Source organism: Ixodes scapularis, unplaced genomic scaffold (genome assembly GCF_016920785.2).
Source record: "Ixodes scapularis isolate PalLabHiFi unplaced genomic scaffold, ASM1692078v2 ptg001264l_1___fragment_5__unscaffolded, whole genome shotgun sequence".
Taxonomy (NCBI): Eukaryota; Metazoa; Arthropoda; class Arachnida; order Ixodida; family Ixodidae; genus Ixodes; species Ixodes scapularis.
In genome coordinates, this window is record NW_024610128.1 from 58,507 (window position 1) to 83,369 (window position 24,863).

Genomic DNA, 24,863 nt, shown 5'->3' on the forward strand with positions numbered 1-24,863 from the left:
GAGGTACTCACGCGGTCCTTCCAGTAGACTTGATATGATCTAAGAAAGTTGCTGTTGGTTGGTTTCAGGTAAGTTTCTTGCAGGCAAAATGCAGAAGGTTCATGCCTCTGCAACAAGAGCCTCACGTCATCTAAATTAGAGAAAAGACATCTGCAGTTCCACTGCATAATACAGGCCATGATTTAAAAGAGTGATGTCTAAAAAGCTAAAAACGTAAAGATGAAGAAAAGCTTAAATACAAACGAGGAATATATTTTTATTTCTTAAAATCGATTTTCATAGAGGAGTGTTGTTGTTTTTTTAGTGGCACCCCTCAGATCACTGGTGGATCCACCAGTGCCAGGAAGGGAACACTCCGACCCCGACGTGGGCCTGTCCTCGTCGGACTTGAGTCCACTTTGATCCATTGGTTCGTCGGTAGTTGTCGCACATGGCTTACCCTTGGATGCCTCTGGCTTGGGTGGCTGGGTGGGGTTCCTCTGGGTATCAGAAGGGCGGGGTGCTAGACCCCGTCCTTTCGGGGGCAGGGCAGTGGGAGGAGCAAGGCCCTACTGAAAAAAAACATTTGAAATTCAAACGGGTGGCAAACTGGTAAATCAAACGGGTGCAAACTTGTCGACCAGTTTGGATCAAACGTGATTATGGGATACGGGTAGCCGTTTGAAACGGTACCCGCTCGAAACGGTACCCATTTGATACAGGTGCCCGTTTGAAACGGGTGCCCGTTTGATACAGGTGCCCGTTCAACCTTGCACGTGACCACACGTTTGAACGTGCCATTCGAATCCTGAAATTATGCGCTAGCCCTAAACGAGGATCGTCTGGTAGGTTGGTTATCTTAAACTTATATAAGACGTTCCGAAACTCAAAAACCTATTTATAACATGGAGGAAACACGTAGAACAAATGTGCTCACGTGGGTGCTTGCAAATGGACAGGAAAACAGACCCAAAAGATTGCTTTCGATTCTCCTCAATGTTTATTACGTCTTCTGTAGACAAGTACAAACGTGCAAGCGATCTGTGAAAGGTGAAAAGCACTCTAAGCTTTTATACAACTGAGAAGATAGCAAAGCAAACAACAACCGAGGTAATTCTAGACTATGAAGGTAGACTTTCGGGAAATTATTCGCCCGGCTGCCGCGAGAATAGTGGCTGCATAATTATATAGATAATCTGGAAGAGTACGAGTAGAAGAACGGTCAATCGTTGCCAAAAAGTAGGTTGCAGTGCACTTACCATAAAAATAGCGGACTTGAAAGATGTAATCCGTGATATTTGTCGACACGGTCAAAGCAGGATAACCACACAAAAACAAATGAGAGGGAACGGCTTCTTGGAAGTCTCAACACGATGTGGCGCACAAGCTGTCAGTTGCCGAACCCAACCAAACCGCGAGAATTCCTGACTTGTTTGAAGAATCGCTTGTTGCCGATATAGACGTAGGACTTTTCGAACACTGATAGCTTTGGTGCACATCCAATACGTTGTTGAGAGACATCCTAATAAGACCGCAGGGTTAGGTGACAGATCGAAGCAGGTGGACGAGCGAAGTTCGAGCTGGAACTGACAACAAGCAGACAAATAGAAAAACGGCTGCTAGGCGCACCCTTCCGGATCTCGATGCTTATCAGCGTGTAGCTCGCGCGCGGCTAAGGGTCACGTGACGGGTGACAAGAGAGGAGGGAGGGGGCGAGGACCACAGGGACGGCTCCTCTCCCTCTCCCCAGGCATTCCAGTGAGATGTGTTTTTGTAACCTCGAAAAAAAGAAAAAAAACACGCGCGCGCGCGTTTTAGCGCGCTCGAACCTTGGAAATGGCGGCGGGGCGGCCAGAAGCTCGGCTTGCGGCCGAGCGAAGAAAGTACTCAGCGCGAGCTCGTAGTTTGACTGCTGCAACGGCGGACGTGCTCTCGCAATGCTCGATGTTCTTGCAGCCGCGTGTACGCGTGCTACCTTCGCTGCGTCTTGAATTAAAGTGAAACGGAGTCTAGACGTATATTCTTTCACGCGGTCGCGTCTTCTGCGAGAGAGATTCGAGCTGAATAAGTAAATTGAGGCAACAAAGATGGACAAAGTTTTAAAGTTCTCTCAAAAATATCGGCTCACCAACGTCGCGCGTTTACGTAAAACAAAAACAACAAAAAAGGTGTTAGCTTTAGTTGCAATATAAGCGAACATCAGCGCGATTGAAATATAAATATAATTACTTGCATTACGCGGACGATTTGAAATCGATGAACCGGCGCTCCCAGCCTTCCGGAAACATTGGCTGCCACGGATGATACGCTAGGCGTGCCCGCGCCGCCGATCTGTACGCTCAGTATCAAACGGGCTCCGGAGAGCCGTTTGATTAAACCGGTACAATTTGCAACATTGTCACCGGTTTGAGCAAACGTGCGACAAGTTTGCCCAAACGAGTCGCCCATTTGGCCAGACGAGCGACCCATTTGCCCAGACGAGCGACCCCTTTGCCAAACAAGTGACCTGTTTGTCCAAATAGGTGACCGTTATGGCTCATACGGGAGACCCCTTTGAGCCATACGGGCGACCCCTTTGACAAACTGGTGACCGGTATGGTTAAACGGTTACCGGTATGGACCCGTTTATTTTCATATTGGCGCCAAATGGTTTTTTTCAGTAGGGGGGCCCCCAAGCCCTGCTCCTTGCTCGGTGTGGGCACGCCCACATTTTTCCTAGAGCTCAGAGGTGGTGTTTGCCGCACCGCTCCCGAGGTGGAGGGGGACCCCGACGGGACACGCAGGTCATTCGCAGATGTCTGAGTCCCCGTCGACACCAACGCCGTGCAGGTCGCCTGTGCACACCCTCTGGATATGAACCACGTGGGGCAAGCAAGACACGCTTCTTTGCATCCTGGTATGTAATGTTCTCTTGGACCTTCAATGTAAGTATTTATTTTTCTTGCTTCCAGAGAGAACAAGACCGAGATTCTGCAGCGTGCTTCCCTTCGCAATTAGTGCACTTTGGATCATTCTCACAGTGATTTGCGAGATGCTCCTTGCTAGAGCACCTCGCACACGTGTAAGATCCGTGACAGCTCCGCGAGCCGTGGCCGAACCAGTGGCACTTGAAGCAGCGCAGCGGGTTCGGTACGTATGGCCTGCAAGTGATGGAAGAGGTAACCAAGCACACCAATTGGTGTGCTTGGTTACCTCTTCCATCACTTGCCTGGTCCATTCTTCAATATCGTCCATGTCCACTGGGTGTTCCACCTTTCGGAACGCGGTCCAGTCCGTGATCTTCGCTTGTCCCGTTCTCAATGGAGTCTTGTTGTGTCGGAGTTCGGTTTGAATTATAGAGTGAACGCTTCCCTGGGTTTCTTCCAGCCTCGTCCATTCGATTTGCCGAATGCCCTTCGAGAAAGTTAAGTCGGGGCTTGTATCTCTGGAGATGCTGTTTCCAATCCTGGTTGGACACTGAGGGTCGTTCCACAGCGTCAGTTGGTGGTGCTGAGCCGCGTTGTGCACATCCGTCCCCTTCTTGTTGGTTTTGTGGTATCCTCGCGCTACATGCGGTGCGTTGAAGTCCCCAACTACGAGTATCTTCTGCCCTTTGGTTACTTTCTTTATCTCCCTCAGGAACTTGTCCAAGTCCCTTAGGTTGTCCGAGGGCGGGCTTTAAACGTTCAGGATAAATAGACTCTGTATTGTCTTCTTTTGTGGTATCATCTCTATCAAAGTGTGCTCAATTCTGTGGCTGATTTGGTGTTGTTGTGTTGTGTGGTGTTTCTTGTTGAGGATGGCTGTCCGGTTTCTTCCTTCGGCTATGTGTGTCTCGTAGCCCCGTATCTTTATGGTGTCTGTTTCTGTTTCTTGTAGCGCGATGATATCCGGTTGATGAAGGTTGATAAGTAGTAGTGGATTTTGTCTTTTCCGGTTAATCGATCGGCAATTCCACTCCCAGATTTTGAGGATATGGGCCGCGTCTTTCTTTCCCGTCTCTTTACTCTCTATTGTGGGTTCTGATCGTTTCTTCTGTCAGCGCATCCCCTCCTGGCGACGTTTTTCGCTTCTTTCGGGCTTGTTCTCTTTCATTCTCAAGGTCGGAAATACGTTGCTTGAGCTCATCACCCATCTTGCCCATCTGGGCATTGAGGGTCTCCCCCATTCGATCAATCTTGGCGTTGAGGGTCGTACTCGTTTGCATGATGGTTGGATTAACGTTTTCAAAGACCTTATTCACAGTTTCCATCATTTTGTTCATTTTATGTTCAACTGCTTTTGTCATCTGGCTCATTGTCTGATCAATCTTCTGATCGATCCTCTCATCTAATTTGTTCATGTGATATTCCATTTTTTGTTCGAGGTCCTCCGGCAGAGGTGTCGGAGCTCGTGGCAGTATTTGCGGCAGTTGTTGCTGCTGTTTCTGCATCTGCTCTATAAACTGTTGCAGTTTCTGCTCTAGGGCCTGTTCCCTAGCCTTCGCTTTTTTTTCGCTGTTTTCTAAGCGCCAGATTAGCTCCGCGTTCTATTTCTTAAGTGTCTCTATGGTCTGCTCGAAATTTGCGTTACTTGAATCCTGCTGCGTGACCGACAGTGGGGGAAAGGGGTCTGAAGCATTGGGAGAATGGGACCCCAGCTGAGGCCAGCTCACCACTCTGTCCTGCGGCAATGACGTCCGTTGCTGCTGCTCGAAAGGGCGGTCGCTTGCAACTCCCGTCCAAGCGGCTTGTTAACTTTGCGATTTGCTTCTTTCCCTCACGTGTAACGGTGGGGGACTTGGTTTGAGTCGTTTCTGGCATTCCTTGCTTGCCGCTTCGTGGGGTTGATAGCACAGCTTGCACTTAGGCTGGCACTCGTGATTGTCTTGAGGATTTTCCGCTCCGCATCGGTTGCACCTGTTCGTGTCCGGGTTGGGGCAGACGTCCTGTCTGTGGCCGACATTCCCGCAGGCTCTGCAGTACTGCACGGATCTGCGGTGGGGCCGGCATCGGGTGAACACGCTACCCGCTTTCACGTACAATACAACACTTGCGGTCCAACAAACGTGAGTAGCGCCGAGCTGGATTTTCCGAGCATTCTTGCGTGCAGAATGCTGTAGCCGTTGACTGAGATAAGTTCTTTAAGATCCTCTTCTGTTGTTCCTGCTTCTATTGCGTGCACCACTCCTCGTACGGTGCCCGGGAGCGGTTTTAGGTAAGGCATGAGTTCGTACAAGGCCGCGCCTAGCTGTATCTGGGTGCTCATGCTCAGCTTCATGGCGTAGTCCTCATCCGCGGTACTTGTAATGATCAAGTTCTGAGCCCATTGCGTTTGGATCGTCACAATGGAAAACCGCCTGCTGTGGCGATGCCTTGCGTGAGGCTTTTATCAGACCACGTGGAAAGCTTGAGGCCCGTTCTTGGTCTGTATACTACCTTGTATTCATCCTCTTGTAATGGTGGCAACATGCGTTTCCTTGGTGGCGTGTTGTTGCCTCCGCGGGTTCTTCCGTCCCTGCGTCGCTGTTGCTGCAGTTGGTTGTTGGTCGGTTGCATCTTTGGGTTGGTCACCCCACTCGACTCTTCTTTTAGATTCTACGCGCTGTTCGCCTTGCTGTTTCCTTTTATGCGGTTCTCATCCGCTGTTTTCTGGCTTTTTCTCTCTTTGAGAACTTCGTACAACGGGCAAGGCTGGCTCAGCGTCCTGCCGCTGTTTTCATCAAACTCCATGTGCGTGCCACTCGTTTTGGTACTCGCGCTGTTCTCCATCTCTATCTCGTTGTTCCTTCCCTGCTTTGTTACTTGCGTATGTATCATGCTTGCGGGGCCCGAAGGCCCGCGCGCAAAGCGGGTTTCGGCGTTGGGTCTCGCGTATTTCTTTCCCTCGGCGGGTGCCCCGTGTTCGAGTGCAGCCAAGATGGCGACCGCTTGTATTCCTGGTGAGGCTTAGCTCTCCTCATACGAGGTAGATATTTCCAAGGTGGAAATTTGGCCGAAACATTCACTCACTTGTACCGCTGTGGTATCCCTCGGTGCCGCTTTTCTTGGTGAATTGAATGACACTGAAGATTATAAGCATATTTTGGGTACCTTCGCGTTAACTGCCTAAAAAGGGCAGGAGCCCTAGTGGAGTATTTCTGCTTCGCTCGGCCCCCTGTTGTCTTTTTCAGATAGCACGAGAAGCAAAAAAGAGCACAATGAAAGAAATATACATTTTTAGAAGACATCGCACCATGAAAGGACTAAGATTCTTCGTCACATCATCCTTGTATACCAGATTCAGAATGCACACCAGAAAGCACTCAAGCTTGCCCAAAAAAGTAAGGCAAGGGTCTGTGGGCAAAAAGAGAACACCAAAAATGCCAGTGTCGTCCTGTGCGCTTAGCACGTGGTACGGTTCGATCTGCCTGCAAATTTCAGGTGGAGCGTCGCTCATACGTAAGTAAAAACAAAAAAAAAACGTGTGCTAAGTGCTGTGTTTATGGGGTTTCTGCCGCACGAGACTGAAAATCGCAACCAGGATTGCACCACATGGAACGGGCTTGGAACGAAAGCGACGAAAAACGAGACTTTAGCTCTCGCTTCGGAACATCTTTCGACAAGACTTTTGACTTGTTGGAGTTCCCGCACCATTTCGCAGAGCAGTGGCGCCAAGGTATCCTCTTCCGAGAGCAGCAGAGCTTTCGAAGTCAAATTAGCGCGGACCGAGCGAACACCACGTTTTCCGCAGAACACTCGGAGCTGACGATCACGCTCAGCGGCTGTCGGCGACCGTTGCTGCCGTTGCACCGGTGGCACCGGTTGCGCCGCTGCCGTTGCCATGGCCACCGGCCCGGCGACAAAGTCGATCGTAACGCCATATTTTGAGGTGGTGGAAACAAGAACCCTACGCTTGAGCGCAGAAAGAGCGCCCCGACGGAACATGGATGTTAACGGCTGTACCCGTCCTAGTTGCCGGAGAGGGTGATCAACATATTTGACGTCATCGTGACGTCATCCTGACTCTTGGCGGCCTCTACCGAGGATTCCTTGAACGCCGCTGGCTGCGTGAGCCTGGCTGAGAGCCGAGAGGTAACGTTGCTGACGTCATGCGCTACGCTCGCCCGGAGAAGTAAAAACAAGCAAAAGGGGGCCATGATGATGACGTTCAGCTCAATGTTAGGTCCGCCCATGCCGTAGCCTTCACTGCGTGCGCTGTTAGTTGCGCCTGAATTCGCCCGCTCGAGTCAGCCGATTTCGGCAACTTGGCGAGTTGCAAAGTTTGCCGGACCGTTTAAGAGACATTTATACAGAACTGCGTCGTTATATTTGACGTGTGGTCTTCCTAGGCGATACTGAAGAGGACTGCATTGTTTTTTCAAAACCAAAAATGAAGCGGAGTTGCCCTTTAAACACGAGCGGAAATCAAAACCGAAACTTCGGCTCCGTCCGGCAACATTGACCTCGGGCCGCCAAGACCACGGCCATCACGTGGTGCGAGATGTCAAGTGATCCTCGGCCCAACGACGGCCGCGATTGGGGCGGGCGTGTGGCATGCGCGAGTGTCGTCTGCACCGCACTCTTCGCCACGTCTTGGTGTCTACGGATTTCGACGACGTCTCCACAAGTGCGGCATAAGTCTGCGCACGTGGTGTCCGAAGTGTGGGCGAAACTCCGAGAGACAATAATCACAAACGGTGAGACGACGATGGCGGTTGTGACGCAGAAGACGGCGGTAAGGCGCCTGCGTAGCGCGCTCCCAAGAGGCGCGCTGCGCAGGCACATTATGCCATCCACGTGGACACCGTTGTGTGCCGAGAGGCAACGTTGCTAGCGTCATGCGCTACGCTCACCCGGAGAAGTAAAAGCAAGCAAAAGGGGGCCATGATGATGACGTCTCAATGTTGGCTCCGCCCACGCCGTAGCCTCGACTGCGCTGTTGGTTGCGCCTGAATTCGCCCGCTCGTGTCAGTCGATTTCGGCGATTTGGCGATTTACAAAGTTTGCTGGACCGTTTAAGAAACATTTAGACAGAACTGCGTCGTAATATTTGACGTGTGGTCTTCCTAGGTGATACTGAAGAGGGCTGCATTATTTTTTCAAAACCAAAAATGAAGCGGAGTTGCCCTTTAACGGAGTGCCTCCGAGATCCCGAAGCCCGCGCGCGAAGGCTTCTCCGTCCGTCCCATTCGAGTCGCTCCCCAGCAGTACTAGTGTTATAGCGCGACCTCCGCGCTCGCCGCGAGGTGGCGATGTCTGCCCAGTCATACCAGAGGGGAAAGCCGGCAGCGTCGCTGGTAGTGATCTGCACTGATACGGGCCACGCACTGATACAGGCCACGGGCCGGCACTGACTGATACAGGCCACGGGCCGGCACGGCCCGGCCTGCGGGCCGGGCTCGGGCTTTACAGCTACATTCATGAAGGGACCGATCCGGGTACAGGCGTTACATTGAACTCTACAAGGGGCGCCAAAGCGGAGCAAGCCGACCATCACTGCTTTTTAGCGCCATGTTCTTCGTAAGCGTGTTCGATGTTGGGACAGGAACCACAGTGGGGGATAAAGAGATGCTGAAGCATGTGTGTGTGCGAGTATGTTTTCGTACGGTTCGGTGTGTACAGCGAATGCTCTTCCAGAAGACTAGCGGCGCGGCGTTCCTTTTCGTTCCCGGCGGCGCTGCCATTATTTCATCGCTTCTCACCACCAACACGCACACAGGCGCCTACACAATGTGCACCATCGGCGGCGTAAACCGTCTGTACGTACGAGTGCGGCATACCCAACATGGGTGAAAAGATTCTCCTCAGGGGTACTTTTCCTAAACTATTTCTCGCAAACCACCGCCAAAAACGTTGATATTTTTTTATTTTTTGCTTTACGGTTTTGCGCGGAGAGAGTTGCAATTTAAAACTTTGTCCTTTGTCCAAACCTGTCGCGACGCTTTCTTTCCTTTTCAATGGTGGCACGTGGTTTTGTTTACTGCTGCTTGTCATTTTTGTTTTTCCGTCCTTTCCGCGCGGGTTTGGTCGCAGAAAACGAAGATCGGGCATCGGGGTGATTTTTCTTAAAGCTTCCTAGGCCTGCAGATTAATCCAACTAATAACAGCAAAAAAAAAAAAAGATGCTTACAGTATTTACTATTGGGTACCGTAATCAACTTATGCGTAGCAGTGGCAAGCGAGCTGCCATGTCACGCAATTTGTGAGCTATTTATAATTGGCTAAAATAAAGCGCAGCTGGTCCGTGAAAATTAGCTTAGGGCCGGGCCGGGCCGGCTGTCAGAAATAGATAGCGGGCCGCGGGCTAGTCCGCGCCCATTAGACAACGAGCCGGACTGGGCCGGGCCTCTAAATGCAGACCTCTAGTCGGAGGCATCGCGGGTGGGTGGTGTCAGTCGCTTCGTTGCGTTCACCAGGGCTCACCGGATAAGAAAAAAAGAAAGTACAGCACTGTTGTTTTACTCAGGGACATATATATATATGCTGAATTTTTTTATAGTTTTATTTGCGCTACAATTGAGATGGCCATGAGACAAAATTTTTTAGGATTGTAATAGAGAAGTTTGTACGGCCGTCCCTGGTCAGAATAGGAATGACTATAACAGATAGGGTCCCTTATCGAAAGAAAAAGCTTGAAGCCATTGCACATCGCAAAGTACTTCGCGTCTAGTCTAAAAATCCAAGGCTTGGAATCTGTAAATATACCAGGTTGGAATACAGAATAAACCAGATTGGAACAAGGTTGGAATTTACAAATAAACCAGGTTTCTTTTTCTTGAGATCCCATTGTTTGTTTGCATATTACATCAGAAAGTGCATAACGGGATACGGTGGTTTGTGCTACATGTGCCAAAAACTAGACGGTTACTAGAAAACTACCTACCTGTAGAAAAAGCACCTACAAACATAACCAAGTTTATAAAAAAAAAAATCAAAATCATTGCGAGGCGGTCGTATCTTACCGCCATAATTTTTGCCCTAAACTTGCTTACGGTGCAAGCAAACAACAATATCACCTGCACAATTTACGTAATAAATAATAAGAAAATATGAAAATGAGGATGTCACGAGGACTGCGCTTTTGTAGTATCAAACCCGGTGGTTGCGATCGAAAAGCTATGTCAAACAACGTGCGAAAATAAAACTAAAAAAAATCACAGCATGCAGAAAAATCACACAAATGCAGAACCGCTCCATCTTCCCTTTAAGAAAATATGTGTAGTTTTTTTTGTTTGTTTGTTTTTTGTACGAAGCTAAATTTTCTTTGGAGTTTTATTTGCGCTGTAAGAGATGACCATGAGACATAAAACTCTTGGATTGTAATAGAGACGCTTGTACGGCCATTACTGGTCAACATAGGGATGACCATCACTGACAGGCCAGGCAGGATAGCGTATCGAAAGAAACTGCCTGAGGCTACTGCATCGCAAAGTACTTCGCGTCTAATATAAAAATTCAATGCTTGAAATCTAAATATAGGAGTTGGAATAGCGAATAAACCATGTTGGTACAGGGTTCGAATTTATAAATAAACCAGAGTTGTTTTTCTTCCTTTTTTTTAGATCCCATTATCTTTTTGCGTAGCAAGTTATATCAAAAGGCGCATAACGGGATACGCGCTGGTCTGTGCTACATATGCCAAAAACTAGACGTTTACAAGATAACGCCCCACTTTTGGATCAGTACCTACAATTATCACGAAGTAAATAAAAAAATGGCCAAAGATTAAAACAGCGCGAGGACACGGACAAGAACAAGAAGGTAGACAAACAAGGCGCTGACTTACAACTGAAGTTTATTCGTTCTAACAGCGAGTATAAATACTGTGTTGTCACAACAAACAAACATGAATAAAAAGCTTGACCTGGATGCCACGTGCTCACTAGTCATCGCTATGCACTGTCACTGTTTGTATAAATAGGAACGTTCCTTATCTGATAAAGAAAGTGACGGAATGCTGACACAGTTTTGCTCCAATCTTCCAAGTGTCAGGTCACCTTGGCCTGCACTGCCGAGACTGTTGCTGCGCTCCCGTCTTTGACAAATGTGAAGTGATTAGGAAAAATAAAGACAAACTCACTCGGGAAATCATTGAGGCGCGGGAAATTGGAAGATTGGGGCAAAACTGTGTCAGCATTCCGTCACTATCTTTATCAGATAAGGAACGTTCCTATTTAAAGAAACAGTGACAGTGCATAGCGATGACTAGTGAGCACGTGGCATCCAGGTCAAGCTTTTTATTCATGTTTGTTTGCTGTGACAACACAGTATTTATACTCGCTGTTAGAACGAATAAACTTCAGTTGTAAGTCAGCGCCTTGTTTGTCTACCTTCTTGTTCTTGTCCGTGTCCTTGCGCTGTTTTAATCTTTAATCATGAAATACCAACCAGCCCAAACTTCTACTTTAAAAAAATGGCGAAGTCATTGCGTTCTGGCCGTACCTCACCGCCATAACTTTTTCCCCAAAGCCGGGGTCACACTGCTTATACATCATACAAAAGACTGTCTGCAAGCAGATCCAAAGGCGAGTCACCACGAGATCTGAGCTTCGAATGCCGCACGGCAACACGTTTAAAGGGACACTGACAGGGTATTTATGCTCGCCGAGGTTTTTAGTTGAACATGAAATATGAGAGCCCAACTACCCAGAGCAAAATTTGCGGCTCGAAATTCGGTTTCTTTCCGCCCGAAAACTGCCGATCAAGAACTGGCCGGTTCGAGTCTCGCTCACTCGCTTTTCCGTGGTCACAGGCCGTTTTCTAAGGTTTCGACGCGACCACCAAATTTAATCAAAATCGTTGGTCACTGAAGGCGCACACTCAATATTAAAATAAAAAAAAAATATGAAAACATTTTTTGTGGCTTCTAAAAAGCTACAAATACGTTGATTGAAAAAAAAAAAAAAAAAAGTTGCACGGAGAACCGGAAGCATTGTGTGCGTGCGTCGTTTCGCGCATCTTGGGTCCCAAGGGGACGGCGGTGGCAGCGGACGACGGGCGTGGGACCTCTACTTCAGAACTGTCGTTCGCGGTACCGGCGAATTCTGTCTGCCTTTAAAAGAGAAATTTGGGACTGGGAGGCTAAACTCACCTTCGGCGGGAATCTCTCAAATGCGACGTAACGGGGAAGGGAGGAGCTTCTTTTGACTCCACTCCGGCGAGTTTCCCACTCCTCCTGTTACATTTCCCAGCCCCCTGGTGGCGGCGAGTTCCCCAGCGTAGCTCCGATTTTTCCCTACGCTCCGCAGTGAAGGGTTCAATATTATTTAAATCGGGAGAACGGTGGCCGGTTGGACTAGCGCACACCAGCTCGGAGCACGTCGAAGAAAAGCTCCTTTACACAACCCAGGATCCTGGGTTCAATCCTCACCTCTGCCCGTTTCGGTCACTCAAGCGGTTTTTGAAGAAGCTACTTTTTGGTGCGATGCCGTTAAGGAAGTGTCAGTGAATGAGTATCTTCAGTTTTAGAAGGCAGAACCGCCTATTAATCACGCAGGAATAAAATACGTGCGGACTCTTTTCCGTACTTTCGAGGACCAATGAATTTATCGTTTGTTTGAAAATTTTGGTGGTCTTTGTAAAGTTTCGCTAAAGAAACATTTTCCAGTTGATTTATGTTGTGCATAATAATTTCACAAGACGTAAAATATTTCTAGTTTAGAATACGCGATACTGCAATTATCGTTTCACAAACATGGGACTACGTTTTCTCCTTGCCTTCCTCCGCGGGGGGTGAATTTCCCGTTCCCCAGGGATGCGCGGAAGCGCACGTATCCCCGCGCGTTGCAGGCCGGTCGTGCCGGTCGCAGGCCGGCCGGCTCCTTCTATCCGCAAACATGGCGTCGGTGGTGATGGGCGGCGTGGGCGGCGTGGACGGCGTGGTGACAGCTCATCGTTCCGCGTGAAAGCGCTATCCTTGACTGTGAATTTTCGTCGTGTGTCGCTATGATAACCCAGCACATACTAGAAGGGAAGATCCACCTACTCATGCGGCGAAGTCGCGGCGACACTCTCCAGACAGCAGAAACGCCCGTGCCGTCGTGTTTGTTTACTTCGACTACAGTAGTGCTTTCTAAGCATTTGTGTCCTCGAACATCGCCCGGATTTTTTATTTGGCGCATTTCATGCCTGTGCTCAAGTTGAAGGTATTACTGGCGCGTACCGTATAAAGGATGCGAATGTTCACGCGTTTTCATCAGCGGAGAAAAGTGATTAGTGTTAGCTATCCTGAACGCTCACAACGTCTATCTGATCACGAAATCGGGAACAGGCCCACTCGTCACAGCCATGTCGTTATAGGGAAGCTGGTCATAGGTGAACTGGTCAAAGAGGGCATCTCGTTTTAGGTGAACTCGTAGTAGGGAAAGTGGTCGCAGTGACCTTCTCGTTCTTGTAAAGTTCGTCACAGACTTTTTTTTAGAGGGGGGAGGGGAAGGGGGGGGGGGGCTTTATTTTGGAAAGTGGTCGCGTCGAACTTGTCGCAGTTTCAGACTTGGCCTCTCCTTTTGCTTGTTTGCAGGGGGCGGTTGTGGTCGGCTTTTCGGTGTTTACTTACGACGTCCCTTTGTTATTAAACCTTTTTCGGAAGCTTTGCTAGGTTGGAACTTATTGTGCAATGACAAAACAGGGGTGTGGTATGCAGACCTCCGCAGCAGGACGCTAGGAAGTGCAGCAGTTAGGTTTCGTCTTTGGGGGCGTCTTCTCTTTTCTCTATATCTACTCCAAAGAGGTTTCTCATTCGAAGTGGCTTCGAGTACGTATATATACATAGGGGCGAAATGTGCGGACCTTGAGAGAGCACGACCGCATTTGGTATGATGGACCGAATTGAAACCCAGCGTGACGCTCCCATGCTGTGCGAAGGGTATTCTTATACGCTTAACCGAAAAGACCCCGACGCTGTGTACTGGGTCTGTAGAGATAGAAAGCATTGCAAAGGCCAAAGCCATCACCCTCACATGCACTATGACGACTTGCCCTACTTGATGAGTTTACTTATGATAAGTTGGCTTGTGGTCAGTTCTCCTAGACCCAATATTTTCATGTTTCAGAGTGGTTCTTACCGCTCATTCACACTGGAAGCGGATCCGCGTTCGCAAAGCGGTTGCAAACGCGGTTGTAAAATGATTCAGTACCATTGCACGCGCACTCGGTGACATCCAGTGCGCGTGACATTGTACTGGGTCTTTAAACAACCGCGTTCGCAACCGCTTTGCGAGCGCGGATCCGCTTCCACTGTGAATGAGCGGTTAGAATCGGTCATATGGGCTAATGAGTTTGCTTCCCTTGATAGCACGATCGCGCACGCCCAACCAAATCACGACGGAAGCTAACGTGCGCGTTCTCTACTTGTCCCCGATAATATACCATTCTCAGGTACGGCCCAGCGCGCGATATTTACAGCCCAGCACGTACGTGTTTGTCGCTTCGGAAAGCGAGCAGAGCACAAACTCTTCGAGGTGGCAGCAGAAGCTCTTTTTGAGAAAAATCTATACAAGACCATGTCGTGCTTTTATTTTTTAGTTGTAAATTACTATTTGTCATCAGTTATCAAAGCCGAATTGCAAACGCAAGATCGGGAAAAAGTAAATTGTAACGAAATGGACAAGTGCCCAGTTGCCCTCTGTTGCGACTTCCCCGTGTAGGAGATGCTCTATGACGACTTGGCCTAGTTGACGAGTTTACCTAGGACGAGTTGGCTGCGACGAGTTGGCTTGTGACGATTCTCCTAGACCCCATATTTCTACGTTGCAATATCGCTGCTAAGCTTACATTGACTTTTATAATCGTAGAAAAGGCGTGTGGCGATATTTGTACTATTGCAATGTCGTGTATTAGAGTCGTGATCGTCCAAGACGGCGGACTGTATCTTTTTATTTTATTTTTTTAATCCACTGTACCCTGCGAGCCTATCAAGAAAAAATAATAATAAAGCTTTAGGCTATAGAAAACTGTCTGTCTATATTCTGTTACGGCATTGAGTAGCAGTACGTCCCCTTTTTAGAGGGGCCGCTGAAACAGCTGACGGCGGCGTATAGAAGCGGTCGCCGTGCTGACGACTCGCTGCGCTTGTTGTAGTGTACTGTTAGCAAAAATAACACGCCCAGACGTGTAAACCGTTGTCCCATAGCGGACACGTCGAGACGTGTTCGTTTTACACGAGGCCATCTGTGTTTTTCGTCTACACATGAGGTGCTGTGTAAACTTAACACGCTACACCGTGTCTGCCTTCCGCAAAACCGTTTCGAGCGTGTTCCTTATGAAACCTGGCGGCCAGCGGCCGAGAACAGGCGAGAGACGAGCCCAGCGAGCCGCGCGCCTTTCAGCCGAATTGAAAGCACACAGGGCGCGTTAGTTCTCGTTCGATGTCTGTTATATACAGTAAAGTCTCCAAGCGGCGGACGTAGCTACCTGCAAAGGTACGTACGTGCGTTGTCGGCGGTCGGCGGCGTCGGTAGCTTCAACGAGCCGCTAGACAAAAAAAAAAAAAAAAAAAAAAACGAGTGCCGAACTTACATGGATAAATAACTTGAGCAAACTGTTTAGAATTGGACGGTAACTTGCGCCACCTATCGAGATTTCTAGCTGCCTGTTTTTAAAAAAAGGACGAGCCAGTTAACACTGCGAACGACCACGACTACACAGCAACCCTACATACAACGCAGGCGACAGAGCACACAGCTACACAGCACCGACATGTACACAAACACAACAACCGACACTACGCCCGACACTTCCTACTCGATATCCATTTCTTCCCGCGGCGCATATAAGCTTGACATGTGCGGGTGAGCTCTTTGGTCGCTGACCATTACAGATTTATAGAAGAACACACAAAACACGACGCAATGAACAGCCGTGTGTTAGAACTGTTTGCATTTAAAAAGTATGGAGGCAAAATCTATAATGTTAGTCCGTTACAATAAATAACGATATGTTAACAATAAATCTTAAACCGGTCATGAAAAAGTTCAAATTTTTGTTATTTTCTTGCTTGACCAGTGTTACGAGCAGTCTGACTAGCTTGAATCAGATAGGAAAACAAATTATTGGGATTTTGTCATTACGTATAGAATAATAAATGAAAATGATCCTTGCGCAAATCATTTTTTATATATTTTTGTGAAGGACATCCGGACATCCGCCCAACACTTCACTTCCGCTAGTTGCAGCAGTTGCAGTACGGGAGCAGACGCCCTCACTTTTGGGGCGTTTTGATGCAGTTTGTTGTCGTATGTCGTGTCGGTGTCGAGAAGAGCGGTGGGGCATGGGAGTTTGTGACCGGTGTTATTCGTGAACACTGGTGTGGGGCGCTGATGCGTCTTTTTTTTATACTGCCACCACCCCGAACTTTGAAGATACACGGGCCCGTAGCAGTTTATTATGCTGAATCGCGAGCTCCTTCTTTCTTGACGTCGCTTTCCTGGTACCACTCGTGGATACTGAAAGCGTTTAAACAGTGTGCACCGTCTCGCCTACATCCCCGGTGACGTACTCGACCTGTTGAAACTTATTGCTTCCGTCATTTTAGAGTACTCAAGGCAGTTATCTCGTTGGTCTGGTTTCGGTTATAAAACCAAGGCAAAACGCTCGTAGTTCCCGCCCTTAGTATACGTTGGACATCTTCCACACTTTGACACCGGATAACTGAATGAACGAGGATTTACATTCACTTCCGAGGTTACTCTCGCCGCTTCCTCACCGTTGAGCAGCAGGATGAGCTGGCGACAAGCCGCGGATGAAAAGCTGGAGCATCAACAGCCCAAGCGCACTCGGTGCCGATGCGGGCGACGCGGGTTTCTGTCAACCGGGAGGCCAGCACAAACCGCGACCATTCCAGCTCTTCGTCATGACACGGTGTTGCAGAGAGCAGGGTAAAATACAGCTACACGGATCACCGAAGCAAACGACTGCTATCTTATATCTTGGCTTATGATTGCGCCTTTGTAGTAGATTATCTTATTCGTTTTGCTGGAGAGATGCAAACGACGGGCATAACGAAATCGCTTGCATATTCCGCATATCTCACAAAAGCATTTACCCTGTCACCTTGCGAAAAGCGCGAAACACGGAGTTCGCACCGTCCTAAGCTTCCCGTTTTTTACCTGCTTTAGAGCAGTTTGTACCTGCGATATGCCTACTGAAACTGAAACAGGGCAGTGCCAGAGAGAAAGAGACAAAGTTGAGAAAGCTTGCTCGCTCTCAAATTTCTCAACTTTAAAGTGATTGTACCATATTAAATGCACCAACGCGTCTTCCAAAATAAAGAAAGAGCACTACGTTCACAACATAAAAAATGGTCTCAGTACATGCATCTGTGGGCAGGTAGCAAACCTTGCCCTAATTTATTCACGCCGCATGATTGGCGCAACAAACTCGTTGCAGGACCAAATCATCTACTAGAGCGGTGTGCGTCGCTATGCAAACGCAGTCCAACACGAAGCATAAAAAACGGCAGATTTAAGACAACAATCCGGAGTCCATTATTCAATTAAAACAACATAATTTTGTTGAAAACGCCCGCTGCTTCTTACTCACGGTATGTGTCGGGATACTTCCACAGTTTGAAATGGAACGAAGGAAGATTTACTTTTAAAAACGCTCGCTGCGTCCTCCCGGACCAGCTGGACCGGATCAGCTGACGACGACGGGACTGTACCCGTTGAACCTCCACCACGCAACAAACAATTTGCGCTCCGTGTTAAAAGCGTGGTTCAAACAGACCCGGAATACAAAGCACCGCACCACACACGACGAATGCTTCAGCTCTTTTTCGCATCGCCGGGTTGCACCAAACAGAACGAGATCGCCGAAGTCAACGCCGCGCTGTCGTGAACCTTGGCTTGTGGTTGCGAACTCGTGGACCCTGTGACTCCTTCGCTTTCAAAGCACACACGACGATCACGAATGCTACTTTCCGTCTTCCAGGAACATCACAGGGGCACTTCTCCGGTCACGTCTTCACTATGTGCTCGCAAACTCCGAAGATCTATGCGAAGCTTCTCGCGTCCCGTCAAACCAAAACAGTAGCGGCGCCATGCGTACTTGCCAGATTTTCTCCGGTCAAACAAAAACCCCAAAACAACGAAAGCCAACCGGCGCTTGCTTCCAGCCAAGGAGGCTTCCAGCGTACATCGGCGTTGCGCTTGCGCCGTGGCCAGATCGCTTGCAGTTGAAGGTTGAAGCAAAAACGAAACCAACTGCAATGTCACGTGTTCACATCGAGGACACGCTTTTTATATCCATTTTAACTGTTTGCAACGGATAATTAGACCCATAACTTTATTTGTGGTGTCTAAGAAACTGTTATCAGGACACCTAAACTAAATACAAACATGGGCGACATGAGGGAAGCCGCATTGCCATCGACCAGAAGATGGCGGCGAGCCCGGTAAGCGCCGGTTTCGCCAATGTCCTGCGAAATGGCGCAATTGCTTTTGGTGCATATCTGTCTCCGAGAGATGTTTCTTTCCGCGGCATTTGTCTCGACGGTCCTTTCTAAGTGTGTCCCCAAGCATTCCGGTGCTTCGATAGCCGGCAATGCCGTGGTCGTCGCCGGGGGCGATGCGTGTTATCGAGGTCGGCTACACGGTTATGCGTGTATGACCGAACCAAAACACGTTTTTTACAACCTCGCATGATTTCTGAACGAATTATCCGTTACTAATCGTGTAAATTTATGGTAATTTGCGTAAATAGCGTGTTTTTCACCCCAAATATTCGCCAAATACACGGGACTTGCTAACAGTGTGGTTGCAGGTGTGTGTACGCGCGGCGCAGAGCGGTCGTTCCGGTCGCTCCGGTTGCAACGGACGCAGTCGTAGGTACGCGCTCGTTGCACATGTCTGCTCTTAACCAGCCTTCCCCCCGTCCTCCCGAGGCGAAAGTCAACGTGGCGACATCGTTTGACATCACGTACCAGAGATAACGCTGCGATGTCGAACGTTGGTTTGGTTACGACTTGCCCCAACCGCAAATCGGAGTACGCCCGAAAAGGTCTGCGTTTCGTCACCCTCGGAACCCGAACAGGACTACGAAGCGCTGCTATCGTCCAGATCGCCCGTCGGAGTGGCGTCATAGGAAATCATCCCCAGGTCGGCTGTCCGCCGAAGAATTTCAACCTCTAACGGCGTCAGGTCCTCGAGCGTAGAGAACTCCGCCATGATCGAAGCTCGAATGACAAAAAGGTTCGGCCGATGCGGCTACCTCGGGATCACTGCGCGACGGAACGTCGTCCAACGCCATTGGCCCGAGATCCTTTTGATAAGCGTGCGAGGACCAATGAGAGTGGTTTCGTTTTCGGATGGATCCGAGGTTTGGCGGCCTTCCATTACATTTTTATTAAAGAAATAATCACCGTATGACTATACTTTTTGGTTTTTAGGGACACTTAGGGCGTCTAAATTCAGCTGTCATCATCAAAACAAGAACTCAAAAACCACTTAGTGCCCCTTTAATGAGCATCGCACCGGCGTGCGGTCGTGTATCACTACTGCGTGGTGCACGTTAAAAACCCCATGCCGGTTTGCTCATCTTGCGGCTGCGGACGCGGCCGCGGCCAGGAGGGATTTTTACGTCACGTGACCAGCTCCATGGGGACAAGGAAGTACCTAGCGTCCCTGCCTAATGGCGGAGAGATCCGCATCGCTTCAAGCACAAAAGCCTAATTTCGCTCGCAGAAACTGATTGGAGGGACTTTCAACTGGAATCTAATTGACCGCCCCTTTATACTGTAGGAGCGGCAGGTAAAGTTACGGCCAGGGAGGGCAAAGGGGAGCCAAAATAAAGAAAAAACCACACGAGATAAAAGCGGTAGCAGTATTTTTATATACCTCCGCCGGCGCCGCGCCTCGCGCCTTCTGTTGTGGTCGGGGAGAAAGAAGAAGACGCCGTTCCGAACGGACGCGCTTTATGTTCTCCAATGAAAATACACCGGCCACTGGCCGGGGAAATGCCGAGGCTTCGGCCAGTTCTTCGGAAACCATGACAACTGAATACCGGACCGTCTTACCTCGTCTACCCACAGGTAATTTGAGCCTAAACTCTGTTTTCCTGCATGGAGATCTTGCCGCGAGACCCTACCGCGCACCTGACTTCCGTGATGCCTTACGAGAAGTGGTTGAGGCTCAAGATATCATCGGAATCGGCCAATTCCAAATGAGCCACGTATGGATGGTAACTTGTACTAACGCTTTGGCGAAAGCCAAGCTCGTCAACAAGGCCGAGCTCTGTGTGAAGGGACGCAGATGCATAGTCATCGACCCAGACACCAGAGGCGTTAAACTCAAGTTGTTGTGGCTGCCGGTCCACATGGAGAACAAGCGAATCGAAGAGGCGCTAGCGCCCTACGGTACGGTTCGTTCAATCGTTCGCGAGAAGTGGAGTTGCCCAGGGATGGAGCAAATGGAGACTTTAAACAAGGAGGTAACGTTAATACTCCGTGAAGGGATGAACAGCACCCAAATCCCGCACCAACTCACGGTTTTCGGCTGCCGAAGCCTCGTGATCGTTCCTGGCCGCCCTCCGCTGTGCCTCCGATGCAACCGAATCGGGCACATACGTCGAGAGTGCAGAACTCCTCTGTGCGGCGAATGCCGCCGCTATGGACACTCTACAGACGAATGTGTGTCAACATACGCCGACAAGCTCCGACAGGTGAGAACCCTTCTTGATGACGTTGTTCAAGATCACCTAATGGACATCAGTGAGATGGTTGACGCTACAGGAGAAGTCACTGATTCCATAGCACCAAGGACAGAACGGGAAACTGCTTCCCAAGAAGCACAAATGACCAATCCCGTCTCGCATGATGTCTCATCTGAGCCAATCAAAGAAGACTCTACGATAACAACTACAGCAACCATGCGAAACTGGTCGGAAGACGAGTACCCCCTCTTGGAAGTAACAGAGGAGCCGTCCTGCAGCCAACAGCCACTGCCTCGCCGGAAGCGTTCCGCCACATCCAATGGAGCATCCGTCAAGAGACCCGCTCCTAAGGCTGAGTCGTCCCAGCCCTCTGGAATGGGTGCCAAGAAGGAGAGCAAGAATGACGAGGGAGGAGAGGCAAAGCGCAAGCCAGCAGCGCTCCGAGAAGACCCTTACAGCCTGGCTCCACAGCCGGACAACGAGATGAAAGACAATGATGTTTTACCTACATAACAACTAGTAGCCCATGGCACACCCTCCACTCAGCTTCGCTACCCTCAACGTCAGAGAACCGTGTTCACGTGCGCGACAGTCCCAAGTATATAGGCTCCTCTTAAAAGAACAGATAGACTTTGTCGCCATTCAGGAAACAAAGATATCGTCTGATGAGGACACTCCTCGAGCACTGGACCCTTTCCTCTTGACATACGAGGCATCTGTCAGTCATGCTGATGGCTTGTCGGGAGGGTGCTTTTTGTTTTTGAAAAAAAGCCTGGGTTGTTCTTCACTGTCACATGTCGTTGGCGACAAAGGAAGGTTTATATGCTGTGATTTTCTGTTACGCGGCATTTTTTTTTCGCTTACTGTGTATTTACGCTTATAACGGCGAGCGAGAGAGACGTTTTTTCTTTGAAAATCTTGCCCCATTTCTTGATACAGACAAGCAGATTGTTTTGTTCGGAGACTTTAACTGTGTGTGTAACGTTAGCGACAGATCAGTTCCTTCTACAAGGCGTGATAGCAGTGCCGAAATTTTGAACAGTCTCACGTCTGGTTACTATCTTTTTGACGTTGGGGCTTCGCAAAACGTTTCTAATCGATTTACCCATCTCCATGCAACATGCAATGCGAGATTGGATCGCATTTATGTATCAAGTCCCCTTTTTGCGCAAGTGAGTGCCTACGACGTAAAGCCAGTTTCCTTTTCGGATCATTGCCTTGTAAGGGCGTGCATCGGTAGAGACGTACAACGTAAATCACCACCAAATTGGGCTTTATGGAAATTTAATACGTGACTATTAGAAGACAAAGAGTTTAGCAAGCGAGTTCGAGAAAATTTTAATAAGGCGACTACGAACCACCTATTCGGCATTTTTGCCCAATGGGACTCGTTTAAACAATTGAAATTAAGAATGAAGCAATTGAATGCTCGTGCATAACATCCTTCCATGCAAAGAAAGACAAAAATCTTCTTTTACGCAACCTACAGACCCTCCACGAGCTAGAGTGTGAGACGCCTGGTCTGTTTTATGAAGAAATACTACGTGTGAAGTGTCAGATACAAAGTCACGAACAAAAACGGTTCCATGGAGCACTAGTACGGTCTCGTTGTAGACGATTTCTATCCTCCGAGACACCCACTCGACGAGCACTTGACGATGAAACTCAAATAGACAGTCAAAAAGAATACAACTTCTGAATTGTAACGGGGCATTATCATCTGACGAACTTGACATCATGAATGCTTTTGAAACACACTACCAGAGGCTCTTCGGGCAAACGCAATCGGTAAATAGAGAAAAAAGCTAAATATCTAGTCTCTTTGATGCCCCAGGTTAGCCAGCTTAAGCGCGATCTCCTTGCTAGACCAATCACATTGGAAGAAGTACAATGCGCGATAGATGAATTACCAAATTCAAAAACACCAGGGCCCGATGGACTCCCAGCAGAGTTTTATAAAGAATACAAGGACCTCCTAAGCCCGTTTTTACTTAAAGTATTTCTGGAAGCGTATGAGCAGGAAACACTCCCACCTTCTTTTTATAAGAGCCATACAGTTTTAATCCCAAAAAGTAAAGAGGCAGATAGACTCCTAAATGTTGAAGGGTACCGCCCTATTACACTCTGCAATGTGGACTACAAAATCTTTGCGAAAATTCTGACAAAACGACTTCAATACATCACATCCAGCGTTGTTGGCAATCACCAGACTTGTGGAATTAAGGGCAGAACGATACAGACAAACATACACGTAGCTCGTGCAATAATAGAGAGCTGTTGTGCTCATGCAGACAAGTGGCTATGGTTCAAGTGGACTTAGCAAAAGCTTCTGATCGCGTCTCCCATATTTTTCTATTCGGCATACTCCGCCACGTAAACTTAGGACCAACACTTTTTAAAGGAATAAAGATATGCTACCGCAATTGCACCACTAGGCTTAGAGTTAATGGCTCTTTGTCAGGTCCAATTCGTCTAGAGTCATCTGTTAAACAGGGATGCCCCTTGTCCCCCCTTTTGTTTGCACTATACTTAGAGCCCCTATGTCTAAGCGTACTAAATAGCCCGACTGTAGAAGGATACCGTTTCTACTCCACAGAGGTAAAAGTGTTGGCCTATGCGGATGACATTGCGTTCTTCTGTAAGGACAAACGAAGCGTAGACAATGTGTTCACTTTAGCTCAAAACTTCTGTTCCACGACTGGGGCGCTCATCAACAAGGCAAAGTGTACTGGCTTCTGGTGCGGGCAATGGGCCACAACACCTTCAAAGTACGTTGGCATTTCATGGAGCTGCATTGCCCCTCAGTACTTAGGAGCTCCCCTTAATTGCGTTAGGAACAACGGACATTATTGGACAGAAAAGGTTGAAAAGATGAAAACTCAAGCGGCAATAATGAAAGTAAATCAGTGGTCTATTTTTGGACGGGCGAAAGCCTGTAATATCTTCTTAGCAGCAAAACTTTGGTACGCACTTCAGGTGATTTGCTGTACTAGAGGCCACATTCAGAAGTTTCACAGAGTGTTTGCAACTTTTGTATGGGGTTCCACTTGGGAACCCATGAGACGAGATAACCTGTTTCGTTCCGTTGAGCAAGGCGGTCTCGGGCTTTTACACGTCTTTTTAAAACAAATTATATCACGCTTCTTGTTCTTCAGAACTGTGTCTCACGACTTCCTTCGAACCTACATGCAGGCAGCGCTTTCAAGTGCGTTGCCGTATTTGGTAGTAACAACAGTGCCTGCGAGCACATCTCGTCCATTGGGATACCTCGGAGAGGTTGTGAGCTCAATAGAGTTCCTTAAAGCACGTTTTTCCTTGGAATACCTATTTAAAGTGTCGCGGAAAGCTTTATATGTTGATCTCATCGATGCATTATTTTCGATACCCCTGTACCGAAGTATGTTCAGTAATGGCCCGGGACAAGACGTCCTGAAACGTGTGTGTAAGCTACATGCCTCACCGACAGCGAAGTTATTCTTTTATAAGCTCCACACTTCAACGTTGCCGGTAAAGCCTTGGCTGCGCGAAAAAGGTATATTTGTTCCTTGGTCAGTGAACTGCCGTTTGTGCAACCAGCCTGAAACAATAGAACATTGCTTTACTTTTTGCACCGACGCCTATTTGTTTTGGGATGTCTTACAAAGGACATTGAAGAAAGATCTGAATATCTGTGCATATACGATACGTTTTTTGCCTTTAAACCAAAATGATATTTTTCCTTGTGACCTGTTCACATTGATGGGTCTGCATAGCCTTTGGAAAACAAGGATGATAGATAGAAATGCTGACCCGCCACGGTCTACAAAGTCCAATTTCATAGAAACTGTGTCACATGTACGCAATGTGTACGACCACCTCAAGGAACGCCCAGAATGGTATACCCTTCTTGACAAATGTGTTCATCTTCCCGACTTTTAGAGATGGGACCCCATTCGAAATATGTTGCCATAGCCCTCTTTCTTCGTATTTCTATGTGACCATTATCAGTCAGTTTGAATGTAGTACGTAAGGGATAGCTCTGTTAGAATGTGTCTTGATTGTTTTTACTGTCCCTTTTCCATGTAATTTATACAAAAATTTCTGTTGTGGTCGAGAGGTTAAAGCGCCGGTACTTGTCGTCGCGGCGTGAAAGTTCCGGGTTCAAATCGCGCTAGGGACTTCTTTTTTTTTTTTTGTATTTTGCGCGTGTCTTACTTTTGAACTGTGATCCTTTTTTGGAAATCATCCACTTGCACTACTGCGCCTTACACGCTTTTACTGTTAGTCCCACCTGTTCAATCGAAACACCGGGAAGAAGAA

At 48.4% G+C, this 24,863-nt stretch overlaps 2 protein-coding genes across 2 annotated transcripts; both read left to right on the forward strand.

Moving 5' to 3' along the window:
* Positions 1-19,919: 19,919 nt before the first annotated feature.
* Positions 19,920-21,077, forward strand: LOC121048317 (the record flags this gene model as incomplete). The annotated part of the gene is made up of 1 exon (XM_040504506.2): positions 19,920-21,077. A coding segment is annotated over one exon (1,158 nt), but the record flags the coding sequence as incomplete, so codon positions are not given.
* Positions 21,078-23,435: 2,358 nt separating this feature from the next.
* LOC120848281 lies at positions 23,436-24,482 on the forward strand. Its single transcript, XM_040220244.1, has one exon. The coding sequence runs from the start codon at positions 23,436-23,438 to the stop codon at positions 24,480-24,482; it is 1,047 nt and encodes a 348-aa protein (XP_040076178.1).
* Positions 24,483-24,863: the final 381 nt, after the last annotated feature.